At 64.9% G+C, this 21,925-nt stretch overlaps 1 protein-coding gene across 3 annotated transcripts; it reads left to right on the top strand.

Annotated features, from left to right (window-relative positions):
- The first annotated feature begins 12,918 nt into the window (after positions 1-12,918).
- On the top strand, positions 12,919-17,246 carry LOC138841330 (histamine H3 receptor). Of its 3 annotated transcripts, none has more exons than XM_070042015.1 (3): positions 12,919-13,175; positions 14,065-14,231; positions 15,516-17,246. In XM_070042015.1, exon 3 carries the CDS (start codon positions 15,564-15,566, stop codon positions 16,434-16,436), a length of 873 nt encoding a protein of 290 aa, XP_069898116.1. In that variant the 5' UTR covers positions 12,919-13,175; positions 14,065-14,231; positions 15,516-15,563; the 3' UTR covers positions 16,437-17,246. The 3 variants fall into 3 exon arrangements, with proteins under 3 accessions (XP_069898116.1, XP_069898115.1, XP_069898117.1); XM_070042014.1 differs by having other exon boundaries at positions 12,919-13,179; XM_070042016.1 differs by lacking the exon at positions 12,919-13,175 and adding an exon at positions 13,941-13,958.
- Positions 17,247-21,925: the final 4,679 nt, after the last annotated feature.

Here is a 21,925-nt window from a genome sequence, read left to right as displayed (position 1 = left end):
GGGGCTGCGCCTCTCTCTGCGCGCTGTAGCGGCCCTGGGGAGCCCGCGGGGTCTGGAAGGAGCCCCTGTGCGGTGCCCGAAGAGACGGGAGGGAGGCGGACCAACCTCGGAAACAAAGGCGTTGCCATGGTTACGGCGGAGGAGAGCGACTCGAGCCTGCAGAAGGAAGGGCGCGGTGAGCCGGCCCCCAGCCAGGACAGGGACGGCGGGCTGTTGCCACGGAGATGGCCAGGCTGGCCAAGCTTCTCAGCTTTCCTTGGGGCCTGGCCCAGACAGCTCAGGGCCCCCCCAACCCTGCGCACGCATGCCCCCCATCCCGATGAGACTCTGACCCCTGTGGAAGGGACATGGCCGTGAGTCTCCAGCCTGGGCTCGCTGAGTGAGGCTGGGCCTCACAGGGGCCTTGGGGCTGGGACAGGACCGGACCCCCACCGAGAGGTGTGGTGACCGATGCAGAGGCCCCCCTGTGGCCTGGCCCAGAGCAGCTACGGGTGGGCACCCTTTTGTCAGCGGTGGGGTGGGACTCTGCAGCCCCGCTGACCAGACCGGAGTGGACTTCTCCAGGAATGTAATGGGAGGGGTGGGGAAGGGCAGAGGTGGCTTGGGGGCATGGCGCGGAGGGCGGCGGGCAGGAGGGAGGCCGCCCCAGCCACCCGGTGTCCACGCACATTCCACTTCCCCGTGCAGCAGCAGGGCCGGGGTGCGCGTCATCGTTCACACTTCACAGATGGGGAGGTCCAGCCTGAAACCGGTTAAGTGACTCGTGGGCCTGCCACGCGGAAGAGGTCCGGCTCCAGGCACAGCCAGCCTTATGGGCCCACAGCCAGGCCTGGCCCGGCCGCAGGGCTGTGGGAAAGCAGAGGCCTCCCCAGACCCCAGACCAGCCCTGCCCGAGCCAGCGGCGCCCGGCTCTCCTGCCGCATGCACACCGCCGGCCCCCGCCCTGGGCTTCAAGCAGCCATGGCTAACACGGGAAGTGCCAGTCTGATGGCCATTTGGGGGTCACTCCCTGCAGACCTGCGCTGAGACCAAGCAAACTCCAGAGCAGAGCACACAGCACAGGCTGTGCCCCGCCGGGGGAGGAAGGGGGAGGGGGAGGATGTCATCCCCCAGCCCCATCTTCTGAATTTGAGGGGAATCTTGAGAGGATTTAGGGACCAAGCCCAGCCTGAGTGCTCACGGACATCATTCCCCGCGTCCTCCTCTGTCCTCTGCCAAGGAACGGGGCTGCTCCTCCCTAAAGCAGGACATCAGCCGCGCACCCACCACAGGCCCCAGCAGACCCTGGGGTCAGCCACACGCACAAGGGAACCCCTGTCCTGAGCACATGGTGCAGGGGGAAACTGAGGCACGAGGGGCAGAGGAAGCTTGTCAGAGCAAGGCAATGTGCCAGTGGGCCACAGCTCACTGCCCTTCGGCCTACTCCACTCTTACCTCCTCCCCTGGGCTGGGAGCGTGGCTTTATCGCCTCATCTGGGCCTGTGTACAGGGGCCCGGCCCAGCCCGGCCCAGCCCAGCACAAGGTGTGGTGCCCAAGAACGCCTCACCTCCTGTGGAGGCCCTGCCTGGCCGCCACCTGCACCCCGCGGTCCCGTTTCTGAGGGGGCGCTTCCATGCTCCCTTCTGGGGCCCGCTCGACTCTAATGTGTGGACACAGGCTGGGCAGCCGGGGCCACAGAGCCGGGCGGCTCCCGCGCTCGGCGGCCTCCCTCGGCCCTCCCATCCAGCCGTCAAGGCTCCTCTGCAACGTGACAGCGCTCGGGTATTTTTAGGTTTGAACCCGCCTCGTGAGGAGACAAGTTATCAATAGCAGCAGTGAAAGGCCTTCTCTTCTTTTCTCCCCATGTCTTTGGGACCTGAGCTGCCTGCACCCATTCCATTCTGCCAAGAGAACACAGGAAGAGCGCGCTGCACTACTCAACTTCTCACCCGGCTTCCTCCCCACCGCGCGGAGTGCAAGGACAGTTCCAGGCTGGCTCCACGCAGCCGCAGCCCTAGCCCACCTCAGCCTGCTGGCAACAGGACGGGGCTCAGTTGGGAAGAGGAATTGGGGGGCATCTGACGTCCCTCCCCCACCGTGGACAAGACCCCCTCAGGGGCTCCATAGGAGCAGCGGCCCCAGCGTTTGTTGAGCATTGACTGTGTGCCTGTGTTTATTGAGCGTTTACTGTGTGCCTGTGTTTATTGTTTACTGTGTGAGCGTTGGGCTAAGTGCCTTAATAGCAGCTCTAGCATTTATTGAGAGCTTACTGTGTGCTGAGAGCCTCTGAACACGTGGGTTTTTGGTTTTTGGTTTTTTTCATTCCCCCACCCCAGCCCCACCCCCGCCTTTCCTCTTCCTCCTCTTTCGGTAGTGCTGTGACCAGCTCACATCCTGGGCTCCCAAGTGCTTCACCATGGAGCCATCCCTCCTCCCCCGCTTCTGCCATCTTATCTTCCAGGCAGGGTCTGGTCTGTACCTGGGCCAGCCTGGGCTGTTTGTGCCTCTGTGCATTGGTGGGGACACCAGGCTGTTGGCTGCGATGACGTCTCACCAACCTGCATGCCCAGCAAGCCTCGAACTGCGATCCTCCAATCTGCACCTCCCAAGTTCCTAGATTACAGGCCGCTGCACCCAGCTCCTGAGTGTACCTTGAGCCTCAGACTTATCACCGATGTGTGGTAATCTGACGGGGATGGAGGGCCCCGGGTGCTGGGGACCCCGAGGCCATGCCAACACCACTTGAGCATCTGGGGGAAAGGCTTCCGTGGAGATGTGGGTTTGGGAAGACAAGGACAAGCCAGCAGGTCTGTCCTGCTCCGCAGCCTGCCTTCCCCACCCCCTCTTCCTGCTGTGTGTGTCGCCGGAGGCCCTGGGAGCAGAGGCCCAGGGGAGACCCCGGGCTTGTCAGCCTGGGAACCTCACAAGAGGGAACATGCGAGTCACTTGGCTGTCTTTCTTCAGGGCTAGCTAGAGCTCCGTTTCTGAGAAAGCCCAGAAGCCACAGAGCCCCACAAAACAGAAATGTTCTCGTTCCTGTGCCCAGCCCAGGCTGGCACAGGGCACGGGCCTCATCCGGACCTCAGAGCCTAAAGCAGCTGCTGCTGCTCCAGCCCTCACCGATGTCTCTGGCTGGGAAGGAAGTGGAAGGCAGAGGAAGGGCAGCAGCACTGCCCTCACCAGATGAGTCCGCTCTCTTTGGGGATCTGTCCCCGAAGACACACCAGGCACTTCTGTTCATGGCTCGCTGGCCAGACTTCCTTCCATACCACTTGGGGCAAGGCAGCAGCCTTTTGGCCGGGCGCTGTGCTGACCTAAATGAACAACGGCTGGGAGGAGAGATTCTGATGGCCACTTTTTAGAAGGGCCTTCCCACTGGCCCTACCCCGGAGACCACTAGAGCCCAGTGCTAGGCCCACCCGCCTCAGGAAGATTCCCAGAAGCCCAGACACGGAGCCCTCTAGAAGCGGCCCTGAGCGCCCACGCTGGCAGGCGCAAGATCATGACGCTGCTGTGCAGACGGGGCAGTGCCGGGTGGCTGCGGCTGGCACGGCCGCCCCGGTTCCCAGCGCTCTCCCCGCGCAGGGCGCGGCCTGCTCTGCGCCCGGCCTGGCGCTGCGCAGCCCTCTCCTGACTGTGTGTGGCGGGAGGGAAGGCTGCGCCCAGGTCTCCCCTCTGCCCTAAGTGAGCAGCTGCCACACACCGGCTCCCCGAGCAGCCCTGGACAGGGGCAGCCCTGCTCTGCCCCCTCTCCCAACCCTTCCGAGGGCTCACTTGGGTGGGAAGGGCATGCGCACATCCATGCGTGGGGCCGGGCGGAGGAGCGGCAGCTGCGCAGGGTTAGATTTAGCTTGCCGGGAGCCAAGTGCGTCGGCTGGAGCCTCTGGCTGGGCCTCGGTGCCAGGACACCGCTGTGTGGGGGTGAAAGGGGCATCTTAAACCCTTGAGGGCTGCTGGATGGGGGCGGGACAGAGCCCAGAGCAGGGGGCAGGGGTGCGGCCCCTTCCTGGAGTCACTGGGGCCCACGAGGGGGTGCTGGCCCCGCCTCCTGGCCCCGCTCCCCACCTGCACCATCCCATAGAGCTGGAGTGATGTTAAGACAGCCAGGCGTTCGGGGCGTCCGGGATTCCCCTGCCCCTCCATCCCCTTCTGGGACGAGGTCAGGAGGGAGGAGCGGAGGGCAGGCGGGGAGACCCGGCGGCGACCCCTGGCCTCGCTGCAGGTGGCTGGGAGCCCAGCTCTCGCTATCTGGGCTCAGCTCCCTTCTCTGCCAATGCCGTCGGAATCCGTAGCGATCTTGGGGCCGGGTCTGTGGTGCTTGGGGGCTCGGCGGAGCCCGGCCGCCCTGTGGAAGGGCCGGCCGAAGCCCCCTCTGTGGACTGGCATGCACCGCCTGCGCCCAGCGCCCTCCCAGCCTGGTGAGGGCCAGGCAGGCGGCTGGGGTGGTTCTGGAAAGAGGTGTGAGGGCCCCGCTGGTGCCACCACCCCTACCACCTCCCTGCTAGCCATGCTAGCACCCAGCACCCCCCCACCGCCTGAAGGAGTCGGGGGTCCGTGCTCACGGGCAGGCGCTGAGCAGACACCTGTGGTCTGCCGGGGTGGGTGGGGGCCGCCCAGGCAGATGGCTTGCGGTGGAGACAGAGCCCTGGTCCCCAGGAGTCTAGGTCTTTTCATTGGCTCCTGGACGTCTGGATGCCCAGGCTCTTGGGGCCTGGGGCAGTGGGTAGGCTGATCAAGGTGGCCAACTCAGAGGAGCAGAGCAGGGCTGAGCCTGGAGCGGAGGAGACAGATTCGATGCCGGCTGCCGGCTGCCAGCTCCCCATCCAGCCGCAGCTGAGGGCCCATCTCCCATCGGTGGACCATGGGGCACACCCAGGTCTTCATCCTGGTGGATGACGAGTCCTCGCAAAAGCTCACTTTTCCACACGGGGCCGGGATGGCGTCTGTGGGGTGAGGTCTCTGAATGACCTCCTCTCCACCAGGACATCCGGGGTGGGAGGGCGCTCCAGGGTGACATGCAGGTAAGTCACGCTAGGCGGGGCCCGCCAGTGGGCGCTGGGCTGCACCCCTGTGTGTCTGGGACATGGCACCTCACTGATCACACATCTAGGGAAAGAGGAGGTTATGTGATGCCAGGGAGAGGCCACGCTGGGCCAGGTTGGGCGGGAGTGTGAGGCAGAGGGCAGGGGCTGGAGATCCAAGGAACGGGCACAGCCCCCCGTGGCCCCCTCCAAGCCTGCAAAAGGCGGGCCCTGGGGCCAGGGCCTGGGCCTCTCCTCCGACAGACCTTGCGCTGCCACTTTCTGCTGCTGGCTGCTGTTGCCCTGCTGGAAATGGAAGGCACAAATGCCTCTTTGCTGGAAAAGTGCGTGTGTGTGTGTGTGTGTGTGTGTGTGTGTGTGTGTGTGTGTGTGTGTGTGTGTGTGTGTGTGTGTACTAGGGCTTGGACTCAAGACCACACTCTGCTTGGAGTTTTCCCTCAAGGTTGGTGCTCTACTAAGTTGAACCACAGCTCCACTCTTTTTTGTTTGTTTGTTTGTTTGTTTGGGGGGGGTCCGGTCGTGGGGCCTGAACTCTGGGCCTGGGCACTGTCCCTCAGGTCTTCAGCTCAAGGCTAGCGCTCTACCACTTAAGCCACAGCGCCACTTCTGGCTTTTTTCGTTTTGCTTATGTGGTGCTGAAGAATCAAACCCAGGGCTTCAGGCATGCAAGGCAAGCGCTCTACCACTGAGCCACCTTCCCAGCCCCCACTTCTGGCTTTTTGCTGCTTAATTGGAGATAAAGAAGCTCATGGACAGGGCTGGGAAGGTGGCTCAGTGGTAAAGTGCTTGCCTTGTATACATGAGGCCCTGGGTTCGATTCCTCAGCACCACATAAGCAGAAAAGGCCGGAAGTGGCACTGTGGCTTGTGTGGTAGAGCGCTAGCCTTGAGCTGAAGAGCTGAGGGACAGCGCCCAGGCCCAAAGTTCAGGCTCCACAACTGACAAAAAAAAGAAAAAAAGAAATAAAAAAAAGAAATGTATAAGATGGGAGCGGGGGAGAGGAGGCTGGTGGCTCATGCCTATGTATCCTAGCTAGCTCAGGAGGCTGGAATTGGAAACCAGCCCTGGCAAAGAGATAGAAAAAGAATCTCATGGACTTTCCTGCTTGGGTGGCTTTGAACCACAATCCTCAGATATTAGCTTCCTGGGTAGCTTGGATTACAGGCGTGAGATGCCAGCCCCCCGCGCCCTCACCGGTGCCAACCACAGGAGCCCCTGGAGGTGACAGTTTTTTTTTTTTGCCAGTCCTGGGCCTTGAACTCAGGGCCTGGGCACCGTCCCTGAGCTGCTTTTGCTCAAGGCTAGCATCCTACCACTTGAGCCACAGCACTATTTCTGGCTTTTTCTGCTTATGTGGTGCTGAGAAATCCAGGGCTTCATGCATGCTAGGCAGGCACTCTACCACCGAGCCACCTTCCTTGCCCAGGAAGTGCCAGTTCTGTGGCACTACCCCCACCCCCTCAGCACCCCAACATGCTTCAGGGGCCCAGGGACAATGTGCTCCCAGGATTTCTCATGTTCTCAGGTCTTGTGTGTGTGTGTGTGAAGGTTTGTGTGAATGTCAGTGTGTGTGTGTGTGTGTGTGTGTGAGTGTGTGTGTGTGTCCTGCAAGTCCTGGGCTCCCTGCTGACCCAGGGACACCAGACCCCTGCCCTCCCCAGGACTCTGTGACACCAACCTGCCCTATGGGATGGAGGTGATGGCCTCTTCTAGACACCCCCCCCACTCCGTCCCCACATGTAGACATGCCCAGAGAGCACACAGACACAGCCAGACACACCACACAGCCACACAGGCAGGCAGGCCCCCAGCCCTGGAGCTCAGGCCTCACAGTCCTTCCTTCCTCCCCCCAGGACCAAGACTCTCTTCATTAATGGGATCTGGAAGTCCCGGAGCTAAAAGCAGTGGGAATCCCTCATTCATTATTTTCCTGGCAGGGCTGGTTCCCCAAGGAACCACCCAGATTCACTGCCCTGAATCCCAAGGGACTGCGGGAGTTAAACAGAGCTGCACAGGGTAAACTGAGGCAGCCCCTCCCCAGGGCAGGGCTGGATCAGAGCTTCCCCTGGGGCTCACCATCCTCTGACATATGTGTACACACACACACACACACACACACACACACACACACACACACACACACAGAGAGAGCACAACCACCAGCACTGAGGCTTCAGAGCAGCTCAGGTAAGGGGGAACCCAGAGGGGCCTATGGGGTGTCTGGCAGCTGAGACAGGGGACTGTCTGGAAGGGGTGGGGTCAGCCTCCAGGCCCCACCCTCAGCCCTGGCACCAAGGCGGCTGCACCAGGCACCAGGTGGTGGAGGCTTTCTGCCATCACAGTCCTCATCTGCAGACCACCTGCCCCCACCCCCCCCACACACAGGGCGGGGCCTGACGAGGGGTCGGCCTGGCCGGCTGCCCTGCCTGGGCCCAGCCGCCCAACCACCCAGCCTGAGGTGTGCAGGCCAGGCTCACCGGGCACAGGTGCTGTCCGTCTGCTTCAGCCGGACCTGCAGGGCATTCTCCGCCAGAAATGGAGGGAGCCGGGCGACGGGAAGGTGGAGCTCAGGCATGTGCGGGGAAGGTTGAGTTCCGGTGCACTGGGCTGGCGATGGTGGACAGGGAGTAGGCACAGACTTCCCTCCCGGGATGGACACGGCTGTCCAGAGCTGGCCTGCCTGGCCCTCTTGACGGCGACCAGCGGGTCCTTTCTCTCCCTCTCTATTGTGTTTGCTTGTCCTTATTCTGTCTCATTCTGTCCTGGGCTCAGGACAGGCAGCAGAGACAGGAGCTCAGATAAAAGGCCACCAGCTGGCTGAGGGTGGCCAGTGCCCTGCGCCCGGGCCACGTCAGAGACGCAGCCGGCACAGGCTCCCGGGGAGCAGGGATTCCGAGGGCATCCGCTGAGAGACCAGGCCCACGCACCACCATACAGACTCCGAACAACTCTCAGCTGGGCACCATGGTGGACGGGCCGGCCCCATGCAGAGAGGTTCCAGTGTGTGGCAGCCCCTCTCCCTTTTGGGGAGTGTGGGGGGAGGCGGGAGGGCAGGTTAGAGAGGCATGAGAGACCTCAGGACACGCTCCCTGCCTGGGAAGAAAGCCAGCTCAGGGAAAGAGCGGGCAGGAGGCAGCGGCCCTTTGCGTGCCTGGATGCAGCCATGCCTGAACACCTCCGCTGAACGTCTCAGACCTGGGCAACCACAGATGGGCCTTTTTCCTCAGGTCTTCCAGGGGTTTCTGTTGTGTTGTGTTTTGTTTTTTCACTTCCAGCCAAAGGATAGCAACCCTGTCTTTGGACCTCCCGTTCCATCTCCTTCTTAACTCTTGAACCTTGATCTGCCTGGCCTCAAAGACAGAGTCAGACCTAGCTTTTTATTCCAAATTGGTGGCCTCAGACACCATTTTTATCCTGCCCTGGCCCTGAGCTCATCAGGATGCACCCGGAGCTGGCTCAGAATGTCACGGGATTGGGGGGGGGGGAGAGAGACAAGGAACAAAAAAAGAAAGATCTGCATTCCCATATTCAAATGAGCTCTGCAGAGTGAGAGAGAATATCAGGTCCTCTAAGGGGAGGTGCACGCTGGCCCCACGCCCTGGCTGGGCCCCCAGCGGTCACTGGGACTGCAGCTGGCCTTCCATGGCCCCTGCTCCCTCATTACTTCTCATTAGTGAGCCCTGTCCTCGCAGCAGAGGCTGAGCGCCGCGGGCAGCGGCATCGGGCTCGCCCTCCATCAAGGGAGAATGGTCTTTTCTAGCAGAGCAACAGAAGCCAGAGGCAAACGGCCACCCAGGCCGGCACTGGCTAGTCTGAGGGCTGGGACACTCCAGCCCGGGGCGCCTCCACCCAAGGCTCCGGTCACCCGTGGCATGCGTCCTAATGAGTGCCTGGCAATTCAGGCTCAGGGCACTCAAAATGCAGCTCCCGTCACCCCCGCCCCCCAAGCTGCTCCACGCCTCTGTGTGGACGCCATACCTGAGTCAGATCGGACCAGAGTCCCTGCTTCTCACAGCCATCGAGATCTCCAGTCAGTCTCCCATCTGGGCTGCACAACAGCATCCAACGAACCCCGCCTTCCGTCCTCATCCTGCCGGACAACCCCCCCCCCACCGCCGACAGCCACCTGCCCGTCCCCAAATTCCCCCGAGCTCCGCCTCACCCTGAGGACGCTCCAGCATCCTGTCCACACCGTGGGCTGTCACCCTACTTACCCCAGACCTCCCTCCTTCCCCATGCCTTTCTCTCTGCTCCTGCCTGTTCACATCCCATCCCAAGCTGTGCCCACAGGGGTGGCCCTTCATTCTGGGAGGCAGCTGCTGTGGGATGGCATGTGGACCACACTGCCTGGCCCGTGACCTTGGGCCACTCGGGCCCTTCTGTCACTGGGACACAGCCCCTGGCAGGACACCATGCTCAGGGGAAGTGCCTGCCCTTGGGTATGGACTCCAGATGTGAGCCCTGCCTCATGGCACCAACTCTGTGAGCAGGAGGAGGAAGCTACTCCAAGAGCAGGCACTGTGCCCGGGGGGGGGCGCTGCTCCCAGAGCAGGCACTGTGCCCGGGGGGGGGGCGCAGGTTAACACCCACGTGGGCAGTTGGCCACAGGCTGCTCTCCTCCGCTGCTAGGCCCTTTGGGTACTAGGTGCCATTTTGGGGCTGGTGGTCAGACACTGAAGGAGCGGGCTTCAGCAGGTGAGAGCTACGCTCCTGGGCCCGTCACCACCCGCCGTGGCCGCTGCCTCCAGGCTGCCTCGCTGGTCTGGGTGGTTTTATTGACAGGGCCTCTTTGAGGCAGATGTGTTGGGACAGATGTTTGCAGGAGGTACAAAAACTCATGGGTGCCCAGTCTCCTGTCATCGATTTGGCTCTGGCCCAGGGCTCTGTGTCTCCATCTTCAGGCTTTTCCCTCCAGGCCTCTGGCTCCCTTAACTAGGACACCGACCGCTGTCCTTGGACGCATGGAACTTCCCACTGACTACACTCCCTTTTCTACCCACAGCATGGAACTGGAGAGTCACTCCAAGACAGAGTCCTCCAGGACCTGAGCCCCATGAAGCCTGCCTTGTTCCGCTGTCTGCGGGAATAGGGCCGTGCTGGGGCCTTGTGCGGGCATGCGGGCCACACTGGTACATTGACAGGCCTCAGGGGCCCTCCTCCGGACCAGGCCAGCATGCTGGGTTGTGTGTGTAGGCCCCAGGCCTCGTGTAATCCTAGGCAGGCGACCTGCAGGCTCTGCTGGTCCTTCCTTCCCGCTGTCAAGGCTCCTGGAGCTAATGAGGTCACAGGAGTAAGGGCTAGCCAGATCCACAGGGGCGCCCACACAACCACTGTTCTCTTGTCAAACCTCTGGGCTGAGCACTCCCAGGACTCCGGTTCGCCTCCGTTTATGGAAGACCTCCAGGCAGAGAAATTTGGTAACTCATCCTAAGGTCATACCATGGGGTCCCACAGGGCCAGGGTGGAAAATGACCCCTAGGACAGAGTGTGGTCCTCAAGGTGGACCTTGTACTCCGAGTACCTACCGGCTGCAGCAGGGATGACCCACAGACATTCTTTCAACACTGCCCTCGGGGCGACAATCCCTCCCAATAACTGTGGGGGTGGGGGCTGCGTTGGAAGGAAAGACCACCGAGTTTCCCTGCCCAGCTGGCTCTCTGCCCCACTGGCTCTCTGGGGGGTGGACAACAGGCAGGGAAGTCTTTGGGGAGAAAGGTGGGGGAGGGGAGGCAAGCAGACCTCCACCACACCCCAGCCCTTGGTTCTGCTTGGGGTCCCCGTAATTTGCTTGGACTTGAAACATGCATTTTGCAAGTTTCCAGATTACTGACCACCACCAGGACAGTGGTAACTTTGCAAGGACTTTACAGACTTTTGCTGACTGTTCCTCAAGCCTGGATGAGTAGCAATTAGTATTCCCTGTGCCACAGTGGGGTCCCTGGGGCTCCAGGTCATAGGAGCCAGGCCTTCCTGTGGACCTCCACCCAACTCTGTCTCCTGAGGTTGGGTGGTGTGGGGGGTCACAGGACAAGCTGGGGCGGCCTTGGGAGTGAGGGAGGGACAGGACCCAGAGGCAGCTGCGGGCTGGGTCTGTGAACAGCTCTGCCCAGCGCCCCAGGCACAGGAAGGCTGGGAAACAAGGTCTGAGGGGTGAGGGGTCCTTCCAGCCAGTGCCAGGAGCCTGGCATTGGGGCCACCCGTTGGCTGCCTGAGTGGGACAGGTCCTTCCTGCCCAGTGGGTGAACTGGGCTGGGGTGAGTCGGGTCTGGGGGAGTCTGCCAGAAAGGTGGGGGGTGAACTGGGGTGGGTCCCCCTTCTCTCCAGCAGACTAAGCAGTGCCCACCGGCTGGGCTGCTGATCTAGGCTCCTCTGTAACACGCCTGCAGGAAGAAACCCCAGTCTCTGACCCCTCCCCAAAGTTCCCACCGGGCGCTGGGGGAGGGGCAGTCCTCACGTGACCAGAAGCTGCTGTCCGTAAGGGGATACCGGCGCCTCCCCCACCCTCTGCTCCCCCCCCCCAGGCCCCCGCCGCTGGCCACCGAGGAGCGGCGCCGCTTCCCCTCTCCCTCGGGCGCTGTTCCCTGTCTGCTGTCTGCTGTCTGTTCCTCGGTCCCAGCCTGACGCTGGGTGGCTGTTTCCCTGACTGTGGGTGTCTGTGTGTCGGAGCGTGGGCATGTCTGTCTGTCTGTCTGTCTGCGGTAAGCTCTCCGCGTGCCTCCGTCCTTGACCCTGGGCACCTGAGCACGCGGGAGGGGGAGGGAGGCTCCGCGGCTCTCCTCCCCCGCCCCTCCCGCCGGCGCTAACGCCGCCGCCGCCGCCGCCGCCGCCCCGGCCGCGCCCGGAGCGCGGTGACCTCGGCGGCCCGCGGCACCGGGACCACCCCGCCGCGCTGACCGCGGGTCCGCGGCCCGGGCCCCCGCCGCCGGCCGCTCCCGTCCACCGGGGCCGCCTGGGGCCCGCTGGGCGCGCTTCGCTCCCGGCCGGGCCGCTCCGGCTCGTCTCCCTTATGTAACTCCACATCTGTGCGCGCCTCGCCGGTCACCCTGCACTTGCTCTGGACCCCGGCCAGGAGTCGCCCGAGACCCAGGGTCCCGTGCACGGGGGGGGGGCGCGAGCCCGGGACGGGGCCGCGCTCGGAGACCCCTCCCCAGCGCGTGGCCTCCGGAGCTGCCTTCCCCGCCACGACCCGTTCGTCCACGCAGGGCGCGAGGAGGGGCCTGGCGGGGCGCGCTCCGCGGCCGGGGCTCACGCCGCCCCCTCCCCACCCCCACAGGCGCCCGGGCCACAGACGAGGGCCGGCCGGGGGTCAGCGGGGCCCAGGGCACGAGGGCAGCGGGACGGCCCCGAGGCCGGGCCCCGGGCGCGGTCTCGGGTGAGCCCCGGGCACACGGTCCGGCCGCGGCGGGGCCGGGCTCCGCGCCAGGCGCCGTGCGTCCCGGGGCCGGGGCTCTAGCCGGTCGAGCGGGCACGCGGCGCTGTCCGTGGTGCTGCCCGCGCCGGGCGGGGCGGGGGCGGGCCGGAGGCGGGGCGAAGGCGCCAGCCAATGGCGGGGGCCCTGCGCGGGGCGCGGGGGGCGGCGGGCCGGGCGCGGGGCGCACTCCGCCGCGCGCGGCGCTCGGGGCGCACGGACGCGCCGGCGGCGGCTGGGGCTCCGGCTGCGCTCCCGCTGCCCGCGGCTGCGGCGGCTCCGATTCCGGCCCCAGCCCCCTCCCCCGCGCCCCGCGCCCCGCGCCTCGCGGCCCGGCCCCGGCCCCAGCCCCGCGGACCATGCGCCCGGCGCCCCCCGGGAAACCGGACCGGGCGGAGAGCCGGCCGAGACCAGGCTCCCGGGCGGGGGCCCCGCGCGGTCGCCCAGCCCTCGGCCCGCGCCCGGCCCCGAGTCTCGGCGCCCAGTGAGCTGCGGGGCCATGGAGCGCGCGCCGCCCGACGGGTTCCCGAACGCGTCGGTGGCGCTGGCGGGAGAGGCGGCGGCGGCGGGCGCGGCGCGCGGCTTCTCGGCCGCCTGGACCGCGGTGCTGGCCGCGCTCATGGCGCTGCTGATCGTGGCCACGGTGCTCGGCAACGCGCTGGTCATGCTCGCCTTCGTGGCGGACTCGAGCCTCCGCACCCAGAACAACTTCTTTCTGCTCAACCTGGCCATCTCCGACTTCCTCGTGGGTAAAGCCCCCCGACCCGGCGCGCCGCCGAGCCCTGGGGCGCCGAGTCCGGCCGGGGGCTCTGCCGGGGGAGCGGGCGTCAGGCCCCGCGGGGCGGGGGGCGCCGGGAAGTTCCCGGCCTCCCGGGCCGCGGGACGGAGCGGAGGAGGGGCGCCCTCCGGGCGGGGCCGGGGCCGCGGCGCCCCGGCCAGACAAAGGCTGCGGCGGACTCGGGACGCGTGGGGTGGGGGGGGATGGCGAGGCGAGGGGCGCCCTGGGCGCGGCGGGGAGGGGGACCTGGAGCGCGGGGCCGGGGAAGGGGCGGCGGGGAGGGCGGCCCGGGAGACGCCGAGGCGCGCGCTCACGTGTCCGCGTCCTGCTGCCGACGGGGGGCGGGGCGCAGGGAGGGGGCCGAGCGCCAGACACCTGTTGGGGCTGCGAGCTGCGTCTTCCAGACGCTGGGAGCCGGTTTTGGCGGTGGGAGCGGCTGGGGCGGCAGCCAATCGCCCTTTAAGCCAGGAGAAAGGCTGTTTTGGCTTCTCAGCAGAGGAACAAGGCTGTCCAACCGCCAGGATAGGGGCTGGGAAGGAGGAAAAGATTCTTTCCTCCTCCCTTTGCAGGCTGAGAGGGCTGAGCAGAAGCCGGAGCTCTGGTCTTAAGATGCTCAGAGATCCCCTGCCTGAATCCTCCCTCCTGCCCCCTCCCCCCAAGTCAAAGAGACGGGGGGGGGGGGGGACGACGACGACTGGGGGCCGTGCTGAGGCTGAAGGCTGGGACCCCAAAAGTTGTGTCCTGGAGAGGGTACGATAAGGGTCGCTGGTCCTTGGGTGCCTGTGTCTGCTCCCACACAGGGCTCACCCCACTCCCCTTCAGGCCGTGGTCCCACACAGTCCTCCTCTCCCCTCAGGTGCCTTCTGCATCCCGCTGTACGTGCCCTACGTGCTGACGGGCCGCTGGACCTTCGGCCGGGGCCTGTGCAAGCTGTGGCTGGTGGTGGATTACCTGCTGTGCACGTCCTCCGTCTTCAACATCGTGCTCATCAGCTACGACCGCTTCCTATCCGTCACCCGCGCCGTGAGTCCCGTGTCGGAACCGGGGTTCATGCCTGCGGAGGGTGGTGTGAGGTGGCCGTGGGAGGGATTGGGAGGTGGCGGCCACTAGCCACTTCTGAGTTGTGGGCAGGTGCTCAGGGGTTGGTCCTCACTGGCCTCCAAGCTGACATGTGCAGGTTTTCCATCTGGTGCCACTTGGTGGCACTTGGAATCAGATGTTCCTGCAGGGAAGGGCCCACAGTCCAGCCTCGGCGCCGGAGCACGCTGCGTCCCTGGCGTTGAGTATCTGTGTGTCTCTCACGTGTGTGCATGTGGTGGTGAACACCTGGCCCCAGGGAAGCAGGCTGAAGGTTCTGGTTGCCCAGGCTCCTCTTGGTAAGACTGAGGAGCTGCCGTGAGTTAGCTCTGGACCTGCAGGACTCACGGCATGGGAGCGTGGCGGGCGCTGTGGCGTGAGTTTGCAGCAGCTCCCTCCCCGCCTCCTGGCGGGTGGCAACCCGAGGGCGCTCCGGCCACCCTGTGCCAGGGGAGCAAGTTTCCTTTGAGCCTGGGAAGGCTGAGCCGTGAGCACCAGCCTGGAGTCCTCCTGAGCTGTTCAGTGGTGCTCTTCTTACACCTCCTCCAGCCACCAGGAAAGCAGGACAGTCGTGGGGCTGAAGTGAGATGAAATGAGGTCACACCCAAAGGGCGCCCGGCACGGAGCTGGCGCATTGAGGCCCCTCGCTGACCTGTGGTCAGCAGTAACCGGTCACCTGCAGGGTGCCCAGTGGGCAGCCTCAGGCCGCTCTCGGGCCCTGTCCCCTCCTCCCCAGGCGGTCTACCTGAGGCAGAGCCCGCGGCCCCTCCCGCCGCTCTGCCGTGCTGCCAGGTTGCTCTGTGCCCTTGGAGGGTGGAGATGTTGCTCCTTCGCAAGTACTTACTGACTCGACCTTGGCTACCCACTCTTCTTCCAGAGCCGTTGACACGGACGGGGGTGGGGGTGGGGCTGGGGGTCTTCAGAATGGATATTGTCGTTCTCGCACCTCCAACCCCCCTGGTTGGGGAGCACCAAGTGGAGGCAGAGACAGGTCCTCCCTGTAGGCACAGCAGGGCTCTGCAGACGGCTCGGGCTTACACGATGCCGCAGCCACACGCCTGGCCCGGGGGTGGGGACACGTGGATTGACCAGGAGGGTCTGAGGCTCGAGGAGGGTGTGCAGGGCAGGGGCTGGCCAGGGGCACAGGCAGGGGAGGGGGAGGGGAGCACTGCTGCAAAGAAGAGGCCTCCCGAGCCCCTAGCCCTGCTCACCGCCCCGCGTCCCGCGCAGGTCTCCTACCGGGCCCAGCAGGGTGACACCCGGAGGGCAGTTCAGAAGATGGCGCTGGTCTGGGTGTTGGCCTTCCTGTTATATGGGCCGGCCATCCTGAGCTGGGAGTACCTGTCCGGGGGCAGCTCCATCCCCGAGGGCCACTGCTACGCCGAGTTCTTCTACAACTGGTACTTCCTCATCACCGCCTCCACGCTGGAGTTCTTCACACCCTTCCTCAGCGTCACCTTCTTCAACCTCAGCATCTACCTGAACATCCAGAGACGCACCCGCCTCCGGCTGGACGGCGCCCGCGACGCGGGGCCCGAGCCCCCGCCCGAGGCCCAGCCCTCCACGCCTCCGCCGGCCCCGGGCTGCTGGGGCTGCTGGCCCAAGGGGCAGGGCGAAGCCGTGCCTCTGCACCGGTACGGGGCGGGCGAGGCCGGGCCTGGGCCCGAGCCCGGGGATGCTGCACTCGGGGGCGCCAGCGGCGGGGGCGCCACGGCCTCGCCCACCTCCAGCTCTGGCAGCTCCTCCCGGGGCACCGAGAGGCCGCGCTCGCTCAAAAGGGGCTCCAAGCCGTCGGCATCCTCGGCGTCCCTGGAGAAGCGCATGAAGATGGTGTCCCAGAGTATCACGCAGCGCTTCCGCCTTTCACGGGACAAGAAGGTGGCCAAGTCGCTGGCCATCATCGTGAGCATCTTTGGGCTCTGCTGGGCCCCGTACACGCTGCTGATGATCATCCGGGCGGCCTGCCACGGCCGCTGCATCCCCGACTACTGGTACGAGACGTCCTTCTGGCTCCTGTGGGCCAACTCGGCGGTCAACCCCGTCCTCTACCCGCTGTGCCACCACAGCTTCCGCCGGGCCTTCACCAAGCTGCTCTGCCCCCAGAAGCTCAAGGTCCAACCCCACGGCTCCCTGGAGCAGTGCTGGAAGTGAGCCAGCCGGCGGCCCAGGCCCCCCCATTCGTGCCCCTTGCACCCGATCTCCTGGGCGACCCCTTCTCCCGGCCCAGCCCTCCACACACCCTGTCTGCGGCCCACCCTGAACACAGTGGCCTCTCTTAGTCATCTGTCACGCAGTGGGGACATTGGTGGGCTGGCTTGGGGCCTCGCTGAACTGGTGTGGGGGGGGTGGGCCCCGACCTCCTCCATCCTGCTTTCCCCCCAGAGGGACGATGCAGGAGCACGGAAGTGCCGTGGCCAGTGGCGTCCACCTTTCGCACATCGCAGTGGAGCTTTCCCCAGAGTGGATGCTGTGTGTGTGCTTCAATCCCTGCCCACGCACGTGCCCACGCACCCGCATCCCGCCCCCCCCCCCCCCGCACCGTGCCGGCTGGGGACGCTGCCTCTGCTGCCTCTGCTCGCGCTTCAGCCCAGGCCCTGGCTCCTGCGTCCCTCTTTCCTCTGACTCTGTCCCGTGAAGTCACAAGTGCCCCGGGAACCTCGAAGCCGTTCTCTGCTTTTCCATTCTGGGTGTTTTCAGGAAGATGAAGAAGAAGAAAACACGTCTGTGAACTTGATGTTCCTTGGATGTTTAATCAAGAGAGACAAAATTGCCGAGGAGCTCAGGGCTGGATTGGCAGGTGTGGCTCCCACGCCCTCCTCCCTGTGCAGCGGCTTCCGCCTGAGCTGCACCAGCTGCGCCTGCCCGCCCCGCCGGCCCAGGGCCAGGGCCCCGGCCACAAGGCTGCTCCACTGCCCAGAGCCTGCTCCGCCCCTCCTGCTCCGGGAGAATGTCTTGGGGGTGGTTGGGTCCCGGCGGGGGGGGGGGCGGGGGGGCGGGGGAGGGAGGGCTGCTTCGCTGTGTCCCGTGCGCCCGTCTCAGGCACTTGCATGCCGTGCTGCCCGCGTGCCCGCTACGCTGCCCCTGCCACCCTGAAGTCACAATAAAGTGTATTTTTTTATTGGTGCTGATTCTTGAGGAGTCTGTGGGGCGGGTGGAATGCAGGGCTCGGGAGGCGCTGGGGTGAAGAGGTGAGGTGCAGGCAGTGGTGGCGCTCCCCATCACGGAGGACCAGAGGGGGAGGAGGGGGGCCTGCCGCCCAGGGCTTCTCCCGGGAGCATGGTGCCTGCAATGCCCGCACAGGGCCCCGCACCCCTCAGGGCCAGGGGGCGGGGGGCGGGGGGCGGGGGGGAGGTGGCGCCGAGAGGGGCTCCCCCAGCCTTGGCATGTGGACCCACTCCCAGAAGTGTGGCAGCAGTTGGTGGCACACCTCAGCCTTCACCTGGAAGGCAGCTCTGGGCCTTGCACACCTCAGGGTGCGGGGCGGACACAAGCCGTGCCCTGTGCATGCACTCAGAGGAACTCAGGAAAGCAATGGTGGGAGACCAAGGGGTCCCGGGAGGGCTGCTCGGCCAGGGCTGCCGCTGGGCGGCGTGTGGAGAGGGGGGTGTGGAGAGAGGGGGGGTGTGGAGAGGGGGGTGTGGAGAGGGGGGTGTGGAGAGGGGGGTGTGGAGAGGGGGGTGTGGAGAGGGGGGTGTGGAGAGGGGGGTGTGGAGAGGGGGGTGTGGAGAGGGGGGTGTGGAGAGGGGGGTGTGGAGAGGGCGGATGCGCAGAGCACCGCCCGCGCTATGCCTCGGGGCAGGATGCTGCTGCAGGCTGGGACAGTGGCAACAAGCAGACAGTGCCCCTCCCCCTTGCAAACAGGACAGCGTGCTGGCCCTGCTGCTGGACTCGCCAGACCTGGCCTGACCTGCCGCCTCCCCTGAGGGGCCCCGCCTCTCCTCCCTGGGGTGGGGGCGTCCTGTCGGTCCATGGCCACTCCACGGGCCAGGCCCCCTGGCTCCTCCTCAGGACAGAGCAATGTCCTGTGCATGACAGAGTTTCACGATGTCTCAGATTCCCAACTCTTCAAGGAATCCAGCCCACAAAACCCCTCCTGCTCCAAGTGCTCCACGCCCCACAGCGGGGCGCACCTGTGTCCCTACACCCCAACGCTTCCCTTAACCCAAGCTCAGCCCGCCCCTCCAGCTCTCCTTCCCACTCCTGATTGTGTGTGCATGTGTGTGTGTGTGTGTGCGTGCCAGTCCTGGGGTTTGAACTCAAGGACTCAAGCTCTTGCTTAGCTTTATTGCTCAAGCCTGGCACTTCCCACTGGGCTACATCTCCACTTCTAGCTTTGGCTAGTTAATGGGAGATAAGAGTCTCTCAATTTGTCTGCCCAGGCTGGCTTTGGACTGTGAGCCTCAATTCTCAGCCTCCTGACTGGCTAGGATTACAAGCGTGCGTCACCAGTGCCAGACCACTTTGGGTTTGGATTCTGTCTCCCTCTGGCTCGGACAGGCCCCTCTTCTTGGGGCACGACACAGGCCACTCCTTCCTGACCGGAGGGGAGGGGAAGCCTGGAGATGTGGGCCTCACTCCGTAATTCCCACCCCAGCCCCGGGGCTGGGCCTGTCCTCAGGGCGAGAAGCCTGAGTTCTGGGCACTGAGCGTGGAAGGCAGAGGCCGCCTTCTACAGGCAGACGCTGCTCTGACCCGGAGGCCTGTGGGGAAGCCACGGTCCTGGGCTTCGCTGGCCCCGCACCACCCAGCCGGGCCTCCCTGGGGGCAGGCAGGTGTCTGTCCCACAGCCCAGTGTCTGGGGAAGGACAAAGAATTGCTCGCCCCAGCAAAGGGCCCTTTCTGGCGACAGCACAGCCAGAGCCCTGGCTGCCCCGCTGCCCAGCCCCACTAAATGGCTACAAATTGGAGGATAAAAGCGCAGGCTTTCAAGCAATTTTGCCTTCAATCTCTGGAAACTGCCGCTCCCAGAGCCGCTGCGTGGGGACAGAGGAGGAGAGAAGAAAGACACGGAGCCTATTGGGCCCCACGCGTCTGCAGCAAACAAACAGCCGAGGGGCTGTCTGCCATCCCAGCCTCTCCTGCAGTCCCAGCCCTGGAGGAAACAAAGATGCAGCTGGGGCCCCGCCGCACAGCTGCTGTTTACTGAGCGCCTACTGTGTACCACGCAGGCAGCAGGGGGCCTGCCCTGCAGCCGGAGCCACACCCGCACTGGCGCTGCTGGGTCCTGTGGGGAAGCTGCTCCTGTGCGGCCGCTGGCCCGGCTCTCTGTCGCCCTTGGAGTGGGGAACACCGCCCTGCAGCCAGCTGGGCAGGCCTCGTGGAGGGCCTCAGGGCCAGAGCCTGCCTGGGCCCCGCTGACTGGGCAGGCGTTGGCTGCTTGTGTTGCTCTCCTTGCCTGCCCCGCGCTCGCTCTGGGGTGTCCGCTAGGGAAGGTTCTGGGCACAGGCTGGCTGCAGGGGGGAGGGCTGTCTTCCCAGTCTGAGCGGGAGCTCCAGAGCGCCCGGTTCTGTTCTGCACACGGGTGAGCCCAACCCGTCCTTCTGCGGAAGGCCAGATCACGGGGAGTGAGGACTACCAGAGGGACGGACGGCCGCGTGGCCCTTGCCAGGCCGGAGCCTCCCGGCCCTCCCGGTGCTCCTGTTCCCCCCGCCGCTGTGGCTGGGCTCCGAGGCACAAAGAGCCTTCCACTGGGCAGCGGCTGAGGCCTCAGCCCCGAGGGGCGCCTGCCCACTGCTCTGCAGACGGAGGGCAGCAGGGATGCTGGCCCCTCTCCTGTCCCCTCTGCTGTCCCTCCTGGCACCTGCAGGAAGCCAACGCCAATGCCAGGCTTCACCTAACCCAGCTTCTCTCTGCTCATCTCATTCTTCCTGCACCTACTGTGTGCTGGGCACCGCAGGGTGGCCAGGACTGTGCCGGGGACCAGGGCCCCCGGGGCGGTGCCAGGCAGGAGGATCCCCAAAATAGGGAACAAAGTGGGCATCTGTGAGGACTCTGGGAGTCCTGGAACCAAGCCCCAGCTCTGTTCATCTCAGCATGAAGCACTTACTGAGCACCTACTGTGTGCGCTCCATTGTTTGGTTGAAGAAAGGAGGCAGGAAAGCAGCCCGCTTTCTATGCACCCCTGTGGAGTCCCAGCGTGGGGACAGAGAAGGGAGGCATGCCAAGGCGTCATGGGCCAAGGTCATAGAAAGTACTCTTGGAAGGGCCGGGAGGACCTGCGGTGTGGGGTGTGCCCCAGCCTCACCCCAGCTCTGCTCAAGGCTGGGAGTAAAACACAGGTTTCCCAGGGGTTCCCCAGCCCTCCACCTTCCTATTCCGGCAGGCAGGAGAGACCAGGAAGGCGCCCCGCACCTCAGCTTTTTCCTCCAAAGCATGGGCTCAGGCCTGTGGGCGGCCAGGCCCAGTGTGGGCCCCTAGCGGGCTGCAACTCTGCAGCCCCCCCTCCCTCCCGCCCCCCTCCTCCCTGGGCAGGAAGTGGCTCCTCAGCCGGTGCAGGCCTCCCTGCCATTACCCAAATTGCTCCATTGTTGGCTGTGCGGCTGTGCACCTGCTGACAGCAGACAGCAGACAGCGCTGCGCTAACCTGTCATTAAGTGCCTGGGTCCCACCTCCTGCAGGCGGGAGGACCACAGAAGGCTGGGGGCAGCTGGGCAGTTCCCACTGCCCCGGGCCTCCAGGGGGTCACGTTCTCCCCACCGGCTCCTCCCCCGCCTGCCTCACCGGTGCAGGGCAGACACAGAGCTGGGGGAGGCTGGACGCAAGTTCCAGGCCACACGTGGCTGTGTGGCCTAGGGTCCCTCGGTGCCTGGGGCCTCCTGTTCCCCCCCCCCCGCCCGGTGCAGGCATGGGGCTGCACTGGGGACATGTGGCGGGGGGAAGCTGAGCAGGGTTCTGCGCCTGCCTGGGAAGGATTGCCACGTGCTGGTCAGGAGGAATGTGCATGGACCACAACAGCAAGGTGACACCACATCTCAGACCCCATTCGGATCCCTGTCTCCAAACGCAAATAGTCCTCCAGTAGAGAGGCTCTGGGATTTCCGTTTTGCAGATGATGCTCCTGACCAACGTCACATAGGAAGATTCCCCGTTACCAATAGTCACCGTGACCCCCAACCTCATGGAGACAACTTATTTGGCACACAGTTTCAGAGAGGAGAGGCCGCCGTGGCAGGGAGGGCGTGGTGGAGCGGAGGGCTCACATTACCTTCACCTGCCAGCCAAGAGAGGAGGTGCAGGAGGAGCCTGGAGAGATGCCGTCCTCCAGGACACGGTTCCAGGGGCCACCTTCCTCCATCGATTATTACTGTGTGTGTGTGGGGGGGGGTCTGTCTGTCTGTCGTGGGATTTGAACTCTGGGCCTGGGCACTGTCCCTCAGCTCTTCAGTGCAAGGCTAGCGCTCTACCACTTGAGCCACAGCATCACTACTGGTTTTCTGGTGGTTTATTGGAGATCAGAGTCTCATGGACTTTCCTGCCCGGGTTGGTTTTGAATCGTGATCCTCAGATCTCAGCCTCCTGAGTAGCTAGGATGACGGGTGTGAGCTACCAGCGCCCAGCTTTCTTCCTCCAGCTAGACCCAACTTCCCATCTTTTACCCGTCCAATACTGCTATCCAGTGAGGGATGAGCCACTCATTAGGT

The sequence above is a fragment of the Dipodomys merriami genome, unplaced genomic scaffold, assembly GCF_024711535.1.
Source record: "Dipodomys merriami isolate MVZ:Mamm:240054 unplaced genomic scaffold, mDipMer1.0.p SCAF_316, whole genome shotgun sequence".
Classification (NCBI taxonomy): domain Eukaryota; kingdom Metazoa; phylum Chordata; class Mammalia; order Rodentia; family Heteromyidae; genus Dipodomys; species Dipodomys merriami.
Note: the sequence above shows the minus strand (reverse complement) of the source record. Positions and strands in the feature narration are given on the sequence as shown.

Coding starts and splice junctions, on each gene's coding strand:
- LOC138841330 (XM_070042014.1), top strand. CDS start 12,930: ATGGAGCGCGCGCCGCCCGACGGGTTCCCGAACGCGTCGGTGGCGCTG. Junction 13,180..14,064: donor CATCTCCGACTTCCTCGTGG/GTAAAGCCCCCC, acceptor CTCTCCCCTCAG/GTGCCTTCTGCATCCCGCTG. Junction 14,232..15,515: donor TCCTATCCGTCACCCGCGCC/GTGAGTCCCGTG, acceptor CGTCCCGCGCAG/GTCTCCTACCGGGCCCAGCA.